The 12,518-nt window shown below is 44.4% G+C and overlaps 1 protein-coding gene across 17 annotated transcripts in view; it reads right to left on the reverse strand.

The window, feature by feature from the left end:
- Positions 1–12,518, reverse strand: part of dtna (dystrobrevin, alpha) — a 709,829-nt gene that overhangs the window by 361,925 nt on the left and 335,386 nt on the right. For all 17 annotated transcript variants that reach the window (XM_070892657.1, XM_070892659.1, XM_070892667.1 and 14 more), the window contains one exon: positions 11,969–12,182. In XM_070892657.1, the coding sequence (XP_070748758.1) occupies positions 11,969–12,182 (214 nt within the window). The remainder of the gene's footprint in view (positions 1–11,968; positions 12,183–12,518) is intronic.

Genomic DNA, 12,518 nt, shown 5'->3' on the forward strand with positions numbered 1-12,518 from the left:
AACTCCAAATTATCATTTAATTAATTTTCAGCGATTACATCGTAGTCATTAAGATGTCATTAAACATCAACCACATCAATCACAGCTATCAACATCCACCTGCCATTGAACTTGAAAATGATTCATTGTACATGAAGAATTTTGAGATATTTCAGTGAGACGCGCTTGATGGAAATAGGGATTTTTTGTTTTTATTTCAAATAGGGTAAAGCTGTATTAAAAATTGAATCAGCCAGTGGTGTCATGGGTATTTGTCTGAAATTTCCTTTATTCAGCAGAAAAATTAGCCTGTGGATGACCCATACAGATGATTAGCTGAACTGTGATTAGTTTTCATAAATTTATTCTATGTGAATGGATGTCTGAAGTGTATTGTTTCATATCCATCTCACTATCTGTTCTATGGGATTATCTGCAGGGCTACTTGATGCAAAGCTGACCAGCAAAGAGGGTCTTTCTCAAAATTTGCTGAAAGAAGTTGCAAGGACAATGAACTCATTTTTAAAATAGACACCCTGATTTGTATGTTACATAAATTTTACTAATGTACTGCATAATAGGCCAAATATTGCAGTTGGAGATTTCCCGCCGGCAGATGCCACCGACCAAAACTTTTTAAACAAAATTACCAAGTGGTCTCGGAGGAATGGAGACTTGTGCTCCGAGGCCGAGCTGTGCAGTGCAGCGTATGGGTCCATGTATTCCAAGAGCGTATGTGCAGCCTGGGATCATGTGGGCTGGACCAACCAATGAAAATGGTGTATCCCTATTCACAGTTATGGTGAGTTCCGTTTGTCCGGAGATCACCATGTCTATGAATGAGAATACCCCCAAAACACATAAACATTTAAAATAAATAAGAAAAACACTTCACATCTTTAAAATTAATTGAAATTGAATTTAATTAAATGTTTTAGATAAAAAATTATTTTTAAAATTTTTTTTAATATGTTTTAATAAGGGTAAGAATAAACTTACCTTAATGGACAGGGTTTTTAATATAAAAGTTATTGATAAACTGTTTCTATCTATTAAAATTCTTATGCTGGTAAAAGCAGTCCTTTACCAGGAATTCATGGAGCCTTCTCCTCCCGTTAGTTGTTTAACTGTGCACCACCATTCATGACTGGATGTGGCAGGACTGCAGAGCTCTGATCTGATCCGTTGATTGTGGGATCACTTAGTTCTGTCTATAGCACGCTGCTTCTGCTGTTTAGCAAACATATAATCCACTGTTGCAGCTTCCCCAGGTTGGCCCCTCATTTTTAGGTACGCCTGGTGCTGCTTCTGGCATACTCTTCTGCACTCCTCATTGAACCAGGGTTGGTCCCCTGGCTTGATAGTAATGGTAGAGTGAGGGATATGCCGGGCCAGGAGGTTGCAGATTGTGGTGGAATACAATTCTGCTGCTATGGTGGCCCCAATTTTGAGCTGGTAAATCTGTTATGAATCTATCCCATCTATCACGGTGATAGTGCCACACACCACGATGGAGAATGTCCTTAGTGTGAAGATGGGATTTAGTCTCCACAAGGACTATGCTGTCACGGACAGATGCATTTGCGACAGGTAGATTGGTGAGGACGAGGTCAAGTAAATTTTCCCCTCGTGTTGGTTCTCTCACCACCTGCCGGAGTCCTAGTCTGGCAGCTATGTCCTTCAGGACTAGTCAGCTCGGTCAGTCATGGTGTTACCATGCCACTCTTGGTGATGAACATCGAAGTCCCCCACCCAGAGTACATTCTGTGCCCTTGATACCCTCAGTGCTTCTTCAAAGTGGTGTTCAACATGGAGGAGTACTGATTCACCAGCTGAGGGAGGGCAGTAAGTGGTAATCAGCAGGAGGTTTCCTTGCCCATGCTTGACAAGAAGCTACATGAGACTACATGGTGTCCAGAGTCAATGTTGAGGATTCCCAGGGCCACTCCCTCCCAACTGTATACCACTGTGACGCCACCCCGGGACATACCCAGGGATGGTGATGGAGGAATCTGGGACACTGGCTGAAAGGTATGATTCTGTGAGTATCACTACATCAGGCTGTTGCTTGACTAGTCTGTGGGACAGCTCTCCCAATTTGGCACATGTCACCAGATGTTAGTGAGGAGGACTTTGGAGGGTCGACTGGGCTGAGTGTGCCGTTGTCGTGTCTCAAGCCAATGCCGAGGTGGTCCGTCTGGTTTTATTTTTATTATTGTTTCTCGTAGCGGTTTGTTACAACTGAGTGGCTTGCTAGGCCAGTTCAGAGGGCAGTTAAGAGTCAACCACATTGCTGTGGATCTGGAGTCACATATAGGCCAGACCAGGTAAGGACGGCAGATTTCTTTCCCTAACAGGTATCAGTGAACCAGATAGGTTTTTACGACAATCCGATAGTTTCATGTTCACCATACCAGCTTTTTATTCCAGATTTATTTAATTAAGTGAATTTAAATTCCCCAGCTGCCATGATGGGTTTTAAACTCATGTCTCTGGATCATTAGTCCAGGCCTCTGGGTTACTAGTCCAGTAACATAACCACTAAGCTACCATACCTGCCAAAAACTAAGACAACAAATAGGTTTTTAACTATGGGTGACAGCACAAGACAAAGACAGGCTAAGTGAATGGGCAAAAATTTGGTAGATGGAGTATAATGTTGGAAAGTGCGAGGTCATTCACTTTGGCAGAAAAAAAATCAAAGAGCAAGTTATTATTTAAATGGAAAAAGATTGCAAAGTGGTGCAGTACAGCAGGACCTGGGGGTACTGGTGCATGAAACACAAAAGGTTAGTATGCAGGTACAACAAGTGATCAGGAAGACCAATGGAATCTTGGCCTTTATTGCAAAGGGGATGGAGTATAAAAGCAGGGAAGTCTGGCTACAGTTATACAGGGTATTGGTGAGGCCACACCTGGAATACTGTGTACAGTTTTGGTTTCCATATTTACGAAAGGATATACTTGCTTTGGAGGCAGTTCGAGAAGGTTCACTAGTTGATTCCGGAGATAAGGGGGTTGACTTATGAGGAAAGGTTGAGGAAGTTGGGCCTCTACTCATTGGAATTCAGAAGAATGAGAGGTGACCTTATCGAAACGTATAAGATTGTGAGGGGGCTTGACAAGGTGGATGCAGAGAGGATGTTTCCACTGATGGGGGAGACTAGAACTAAGGGGCATAATTTTAGAATAAGGGGCCGCCCATTAAAACTGAGATGAGGAGGAATTTCTTCTCTTAGAGGGTTGTAAATCTGTGGAATTCACTGCCTCATGAGCTGTGGAAGCCAGAACAGTGAATAAATTTAAGACAGAGATAGACAGTTTCTTAACCGATAAGGGAATAAGGGGTTCTGGGGGAGTGGGCAGGAAAGTGGACTGAGTCCATGATTGGGTCAGCCATGATCGTATTTAATGGCGGAGCAGGCTCGAAGGGCCGTATGGCCTACTCCTGCTCCTATTTCTTATGTTCTTATGTTACGACTGCTTTTAACAATTTATACAAGCACAGCAGTGAGCGAGTATACCACCAGCAAAATCTTCAAGATACTGCAGTAGACTGGCATCATACATTACTTTTAATTATTGTCTGCTGATTGCTTGTGAGCAATTATACCTAATTTTTGGACATATTCACCAATGAAACAATAATATTTGTTGACAAATTAGACTTCAATTTTTACTAAATGGTATTCTGGGATTTTGCTACTGATTTTGTTGATGGCATTCCACGATGGTATCCATTATTCTGTGAAAACTGTATCAAAGTGGCCTTTATTTTATAGAAGCATAGAATAGTTACAGTGCAAAAGGAGGCCATTCAGCCCATCCACCTGTGCCGGCTCTCTGCAAGAGCACTTCAGCTAGTACCACTGCCCCGCCCTTTCCCCGTAGCCCTGCAAATTTCTATCCTTCAGGTACTTATCACATTCCCTTTTGAAAGCCTCAGTTGAATCGGCCTCCACCACCACTTCGGGCAGTGCATTCCAGATCATAACTACTCGCTGTGTAAAGAAGATTTATCTCATGTAGCCTTTAGTTCTTCTGCCAATCACCTTAAATCTGTGTCCTCTGGTACTCAGACCTTCTGCCAATGGGAACAGTTTCTCTCTATCTAATTTGTCCAGACCCCTCATGATTCTGAACACCTCTTTCAAATCTCCTCTTAACCTTCTCTGCTGTAAGGATAACAACATTAGCAGCTCCAGTCTATCCACGTAACTGGTCCTTCATCCCTGGAATCATTCTTATAAATTTTTTCTGCAACCTCTCTGAGGCCTTCACATCCATCTTAAAGTGCAGTGCCCAGAATCGGACACAATACTCCTGTTGAGGCTGAACCAGTGGTTTATACAGGTTCATTCCAACTTCCTTGCTTTTGTACTCTATGCCTCTATTTATGAAGCCCAGGATCCTGTATACCTTTTTTAACCGCTTTCTCAACCTGCCCTGCTACTTTCAACAATTTGTGCACATACACCCCCAGGTCTCCCTGTTCATGCACCCACTTTAGAATTGTTTCCTTTAATTTAATTTGTCTCTCTTAGTTCTTCCTACCAAAATGTATTACTTTTCTAAATTTCATCTGCCATGTGTCCACCCATTCCACCAACCTGTCTGTCCTCTTGAAGTCTACCACTATCCTCCTCACTGTTCACTATACTTCCAAGTTTTGTGTCATCTGCAAAATTTGAAATTGTGCCCTGTACACCCAAGTCCATGTGGCCGAAATTAGTCAAAACCGATAGTCCCACCCATTTCTTGGTGGTATGCCGGTGGTATGTCGTTTCATAATGCCTGGTACCGCTGGGGCGGAGTGTGTGCGATTTTCGTCACTTTTTTCTCGGCGGTATGCCGAGCGGAGTGCAGCGGGCGGAGCAGAGTGCAGCCGGCGGTGTGCGGGCGGTGACTCATTTTCACTCAGGAATCTTCGGCTCCTGAGTTGTGCGCAAGCACATGCTGCTGCGAAGCTCCATCCCCCCGAGAGGCACCGACCAGAACCCACAGGGACTACTGGCCTGAGAGCGCTGTGTAGGTATATGGAGGGGGTGGGGGGAAATCGCTTCTGTGGTGGCGGGGGGAAAGAGATACCTGTGGAGGGAGATCACTACTTCGGGGGAGATCACTGCTTGGGGGAGATCGCTTTGGGGGGGAGGGGGAGGAGACTGGGGGTGGGAGATACTGCGGGGTGAGAGCTAAAACAAAATTTACAGATAAAGATGCATACCGCCAACAGAAGATCGATTTAAAACCATCTTTTCCAGGGCGGTCTGCAAGGTCGGCGGTATGTTGGTGGTAAGTGATGAATTTTGCAATTTTGGGCGGTATGTCAGCGGTGTGCATGGGCGGACGGTATGCATACCGCCTGGTGGTATGTCGTTAATGAATATTCTGCCGGGCGGTATGCAGGTATTTTTCGATGAATTTCGCGATTTTGGGCGGTATGTCGGTGGTCCGCGGACAGTGTGCGGCGGTATGTCCACCAATTTCGGGCCCCAAGTCCTTAATATATATCATGAAAAGCAGCATTCCGAATACTGAACCCTGGGGAATACCAGTGTATACCTTCCTCCAGTCCGAAAAACAACCGTTCACCACTACTCTCTGTTTCCTGACACTTCGTCGATTTTGTATTCATGCTGTCCCTGTCCCTTTTATTCTATGGGCTTCAACTTTGCCGGCAAGCCTATATTGTGGCACTTTATCAAATGCCTTTTGGAAGTCCATGTACACCATATCAACCACATTGCCCTCATCAACCCTCTCTGTTACCTCATCAAAAAACTCAATCAAGTTAGTTAAACATTATTTGCCTTTGACAAATCTGTGCTGGCTTTCCTTAATTAATCCACACTTGTTCAAGTGACTGTTAATTTTATCCCGGATTATCAATTCAAAAAGCTTCCCCATGACGGTTAAATTGACTAGCCTATAGTTACTGGGTTTATCCTTACACCCATTTCTGAATAAGGGTGTAACATTTGCAATTCTCCAGTCTATTCTCATATCCTCTCTTTGCCCCTCTTATTTCCTTTTTCACTTCCCCTCTGAACTTTCTATATTCAGCCCGATTCTGACTTGTATTCTCAACCTGATATCTGTCATACGCCTTCTTTTTCTGCTTCATCTTACTCTCTATCTCTTTCGTCATCCAGGGAACTCTGGCTTTGGTTGCCCTACCTTTCCCCCTCGTGAGAATGTACCTTGACTGTGCCCGAAACATCTCCTCTTTAAACGCAGCCCATTGTTTGATTACAGTTTTGCCTGCCAATCTTTGATTCCAATTTGCCCAGGCCAGATCTGTTCTCAATCCACTGAAATTGGCCCTTCTCCAATTAAGTATTTTTTACTGTAGATCACTTCTTGACCTTTTCCATAGCTAATCTACACTTTATGATGCTTTGATCACTGTTTCCTAAATATTCCCCAACTGACACTTGCTCCATTTGACCCACCTCATTCCCCAGAACCAGATCCAGCAATACCTCCTTCCTTGTTAGGCCGGAAATGTACTGATCAAGAAAGATCTCCTGAACACACTTCAGAAATTCTTCCCCTCACTGCCCTTTACACTATTACTATCCCAATCTATATTAGGATGAGTTGAAATCCCCCATTATCACTACTTTATAGTTCTTGCACCTCGCTGTAATTTCCTTTCAGATGTGCTCCTCTATATCCTTCCCATTAGTTGGTGGCCTAAAGAATCGAGGGGCTGCCTATGATGACACCTAGTCATGTATTTGGCACCTCTATTGTTTCTCAACTCTAACCATCTAGGTTCTGTCCTTGACCCCTCCAGGACGTCTTCTCTCTACAGCACTGTAATCTTCTCCTTAATCAATACTGCCATCCCACCTCCTTTCTTTCCTTCCCTATCTTTCCTGAACACCTTATATTCAGGAATATTTATTACCCAATCCTGCCCTTTTTTGAGCTAGGTACTCCGATATCATTACAGCATCATATTCCCATGTGGCTATTTGCACCTGCAGCTCACCAACCTTATTTACCAAGCTTTGTGTGTTTGCACATGCACTGTAAACCTATCTTAGATCTTAGATCTATTTTATAAAATATTAATGTATCTATGTCACACTTTTAATGTTTGTCCCTGATCAGTTTTAAAGCTGAAAATTCACATCAAGATTGTATGAAAAATGTATCAGTTAGAGTTAGATACCCTGGGCCCAACTTTGCCCAACCCCTTTTTCGGCGCACTTACCTTAAGTGCGGCGACTTTTCACGCTGGAAACGGCGCCGGAAAAAAGGGGCTCCATCCTGGCCGCTCTTCCGAGCCCCCGGAGTCCCGGCGTGGCGTGCATTCTGAAGTGGGGGGCGGAGCAACAGGCCAGCGCCGAAAACAGTGCAGACACCTGCGCGCATGCGCAGTGACGTCTGCGCGCATGCTCCTGCCCTCCCAGCGTGTCCTGCGGGCTGTGAGCAGGACCCGATGTTCACAGCCCCTATCCCCGGCCGAAGGGACGCCCCGATCTCGCCGCACCCTATCCCCGGCCGAGTGGCCTCTCACACCGGCCGGCCGGCCGGCCGAGTTCCCGGCGAGGTAGGACTTCGGTTTTATTTTTTATTTATCGGTTGTGCTTGAGAGTTTTTTGGGGTGGCGGTGGAGGAGAGAAAGAGTGTTTGGGGGGGAGGAGGAGAGTTTTGGGGGGTGGGAGAGAAAGAGTGTTTGGGGGGGAGGAGGAGAGTTTTGGGGGGGGTGGGAGAGAAAGAGTGTTTGGGGGGGAGGAGGAGAGTTTTGGGGGGGGTGGGAGAGAAAGAGTGTTTGGGGGGGAGGAGGAGAGTTTTGGGGGGGTGGAGAGAAAGAGTGTTTTGTGGGGGAGGGGGGGAAGAAAGAGTGTTTTGTATACCAGCATCTCTCACTCTCTCTCTCCCTGGCCAGCAGCTCGCATTTCTCCGGTCGCTCTGCACAGCGCCCCCGCCCCCCCACCCCCCGGTGACATCGCGGTAGGATTTACTTCATTTTGATTAGTATTTTAATTGTTTGAGCTTTTCCTTGCAATGTTTGGTGCTTGGTTGTTGAGGTCCTCTCCAGTTCCCTTTCCTCCACTATCCCTGCCCTAATGTCTGCCGAATGTGCGCTGTTTTTTCTTCACTGCCCGCAAGGTTTTTCAGAGCTGGCCACATACGCTGACCTAAGTCGATTTGGAGTAAGTTTTTGCTGACCAAAATGGCATAAATGGCCAAAGCTGGTGTAAGTGTCTGGAAGCGCCCCCTTTTGAAAACAAAACTGACCTAAAAAAAAATCGTACCTAACTGACTTACTCTGGAGCAAATTTTGGGGGGAAAATGACATTTTTTCACTTACGCCAGAAAAAACAACTTGCACCAAAAAAATTGATGCAATCATGGCCAAAGTTGGGCCCCTAGTCACTGCAAATCCGTGTCTCTGACAATATACCCTACATGGCATAAACATCCCATCTGTTATATAACAGTAAATTCTCTGACTCATCATGAGCAACACCATGGGCGATCTGCTTGTTATTAGTAGTAGGCTTGATTATTAAAATTACGGTTCCAGGCGGGAATTTGGCGGACAAATGCTCAGCAGGTAAATGGCAAAATCAGCTGCCAGGGCCATCCCGCGGAGATCTTGCGATAAGAAAGGGGAGGAGGTGTGAGCTTGTGGCAGGCGAGGCTGACGTTTTCCTTGTGGGGCTCAGAGATGCATTCCCGCTCCTCCTGGTCCCACAAGGAAAGTACGAAAAAAATGATCTTATCTGCCGCTTTTCGTTCAGGCCGTCGAGTTAAAATTACAGTTGGCTCCCTATGATGATAGTTGTTAAAAAGGATCCCGCCAGCTTTGGGCAAGCGTTCTTGCTGCCTGCCCAGTTGAGCAGGTAAGAAGAATTGCATCCATTCAACTCCCAGCCGTTCCAGGACAGGTAAGTAATTTTAACTGCCCACCTGTCCGGTATCTGCCAAGCAACTAGGACTAAAATCAGCTCTTTTATGCTCAGCTGTCCCTGCACAAGCATCGCAAAAATAGCTGACTGCAAAAGAATGCAGCATTCTAAAACAAACTCTCTCCTACAAAATACAATCCCTTGGATAACGTGAGAGAATTTTGTTCCAACCAGCAACTTAGTAAATAGTTCTCTCACATTTTTACTGGGAAATAAGTGCAACAAAATGAAGAGAAATGCTTTTCCTGTAGAATTATACAGTGAAAGAATTCAAAAAGTATTGTACCACAAAATTGCTGAGTTGCCATTTAACCATGCTACATTGTAAGGGCGGGCGGGGGCTGGGGGGTGGTGGGGGTGGTGGAGGAAAATTCCACCCCATTCTTGCTGAAAAAAGGTGTGGTAGGCAGCAATGTTCTTTGTAAGCTGCGCCTGCTCCAGGGGTCCTGTGCAGCCGGCTTTTAAATAGAGAAGCCGTGCATGCGTTGTATTTTGAATAGGCCGGGCAGCCCCTTTAAGAACATAAGAAATAGGAGCAGGAGAAGGCCATACGGCTCCTTGAGCCTGCTCTGCCATTTAATACGATCATGGCTGATCCGATCGTGGACTCGGGTCCATTTCCCCGCCCGCTCCCCATAACCCCTTATTCCCTTATCGTTTAAGAAACTGACTATTTCTGTCTTAAATTTATTCAATGTCCCAGCTTCCACAGCTCTATGAGGCAGCGAATTCCACAGATCCACAACCCTTTGAGAGAAGAAATTTCTCCTCATCTCAGTTTTAAATGGGCGGCCCCTTATTCTAAGATTATGCCCTCTAGTTCTAGTCTCCCCTATCAGTGGAAACATCCCCTCTGCATCCACCCTGTCAAGCCCCCTCATAAGCTTATACCTTTCGATAAGATCACCTCTCATTCTTCTGAACTCCAATGAGTAGAGGCCCAACCTACTCAACCTTTCCTCATAAGTCAACCCCTCATCTCTGGAATCAATCTTGTGTACCTTCTCTGAACTGCCTCCAAAGCAAGTATATCCTTTCATAAATATGGAAACCAAAACTCACGCAGTATTCCAGGTGTGGCCTCACCAATACCCTGTACCTACAGGGTAGTGGTGAGGCCACACCTGGAATACTACGCAAGACTTCACTGCTTTTATACTCCATCCCCTTTGCAATAAAGGCCAAGATTCCATTGGCCTTCCTGATCACTTGCTGTATCTGCAAACTAACCTTTTGTGTTTCATGCACAAGTACCCCCACGTCCCGCTGTACTGCAGCACTTTGCAATCTTTCTCCATTTAAATAATAACTTGCTCTTTGAATTTTTCTGCCAAAGTGCATGACCTCACACTTTACATTATACTCCATCTGCCAAATTTTTGCCCACTCACTTAGCCTGTCTATGTCCTTTTGCACATTTTGTGTGTCCACCTCACACATTGCTTTTCCTCCCATCTTTGTATCCTCGGCAAATTTGGCTACGTTACACTCAGTCCCTTCCTCGAAGTCGTTAATATAGATTGTAAATAGTCGGGGTCCCAGCACTGATCCCTGCGGCACCCCACTGGTTACTGATTGCCAACCCGAGAATGAACCATTTATCCCTACTCTCTGTTTTCTGTTCGTTAGCCAATCCTCTACCCATGCTAATATATTACTCCCAACCCTGTGAACTTTTATCTTGTGCAGTAACCTTTTATGTGGCACCTTGTCAAATGCCTTCTGGAAGCCAAATACCCTACATCCACTGGTTCCCCTTTATCCACCCTGTTCGTTACATCCTCAAAGAATTCGAGCAATTCTCGCAAATAAAGGGACCGTGTAGCCTCCAAAAGATTTGAGGGAACATTGTTAGGCAGACGAAAATGTATTTAAAAAACATGTCGCCCACAGGCCACCTGCAATTCAGTAGACTTGATTTTCATGTGGTATATTAAAATTGGTCGCCAGCGCTTATACCCAGAACAGGCAGAAGCCTTATTAAAATATTTAAATCGGGTTCAATGCCATTTGTAGTAGCATGAACTACACCCAGTGGAACTGTGCGTTGACCGGCCATACAGCCATCCCTAAAGGGCCTGCTGCAGACTGCTCTAAAAATGCTGAAAAAATCTGTGGCATGGTGCATTGGTTTTTCTGGGGCCAGGAGGAATATGAATGATCATCCATTCCCCACAGAAATGTCCCCTTGTGCCCATTCCCGCAATGCCTTCTTCCTTCTTCAAGCACACACTTCCGATAATTAAAATGAGGTTTGACTATTTAAATGGTTCGGGACCATCGCTAGTACCATTGCGTGGGTGGTGCAATCACGTACCCCATCGTCCGCCCAATGTGCAGTATATATGGAAATCGGCCACACTGTGTTTTAGCACTTGTGAATTTTTGTAGCAATGAGTAGTATTTCTGCATTAAAAATAAATCACATTTCACCTTATTCAGAATATTCTATGATTTTATACATTATTCTGATCCTACTTTGAAACAGCTGGCATTAAAAAATGTTGTACCATTATATCACAGAAAATAATTTGGAAGTTACACTGAGAATTCAATAGACTGGTTCTCTATCATACCACAAGTGTATCCTGTGAAAAACTTCTCTCCCATAAACTCACTGTCACAATTTCGGCAGAAAAGAGAAACACATTTCAGAGTGAATATTTTCCACTCACTAACAGCAACCATTCAATGATCGTACAAAGAGATTGTTCACTGCTTTGGCACTGTGTTATTTCATGCCATTTGGCACTAAAGGAAACCGCACAAAGTCTGGGAGTTCTGCCAATGTTCAGGTTATTCTTCTCCCAGAATAGAGAATAAAAATCACTAATACATACACAAAAAATTAACTTGTGTTCAATTTTCTTTTGTTAGAATGCCCCAAATTAACAGTAGAAGGATGGAACAGGATGAAAAAATACAATTCAGGCTCAGGGCCTTGCTTTCATGTGAATGTTAAAATATCCACTGGATTTGGACAATTACAGTCAAGTTTAGGACCTCCAATAAAGTTCAAAAACTAAGATCAATATGCAAAGAGTAACTGCTCTAAAACATACCCATCATAGGCAGCAAGCAGAAAGTTCAGCAGTAAACTAATGGACTGTTCGACATTTATCTGATGGGTGGTTGGCAGTCGTTTGTTCAGCTGGTAAAGTATTGTGGAGATGATAGCTTCCAAGCGAGCCACACTTAGTTCAGCATTCGGATCCATTGTATTTAGCCCATTTTCTCTGAATGCCTCTATAATATTCCAAACATCTACCAAGTGCACTAAACAAGTAAAAAAGAAAAAGATGGGTAAGTTTCATAAAAACAGAGGCAATTGAGCCTGGCTGCATCATCCTCCATTCTTGACTATCCTTCGGCCTCTTCTTAACTGTCGCCCAAACTCGTATCACTCTATAGCTTCTCCTCCATTATGACCAGTTTCCATCCTGCCTAAAGCACCATGATTGAACTAGTCAAAGTCACCAATGGCTTCATTTGTGACTGAAATTATGGTACACTATCCTTTCTTGCACTCCTCAATCTTTCTATGGTGTTCAATGTTTGTCACTCCTGTAGCACTGCCCTTACTCAGTTTCACTCCTACCTGTGCCAACATAA

This window comes from Pristiophorus japonicus, chromosome 1 (assembly GCF_044704955.1).
Source record: "Pristiophorus japonicus isolate sPriJap1 chromosome 1, sPriJap1.hap1, whole genome shotgun sequence".
Lineage (NCBI taxonomy): Eukaryota > Metazoa > Chordata > Chondrichthyes > Pristiophoridae > Pristiophorus > Pristiophorus japonicus.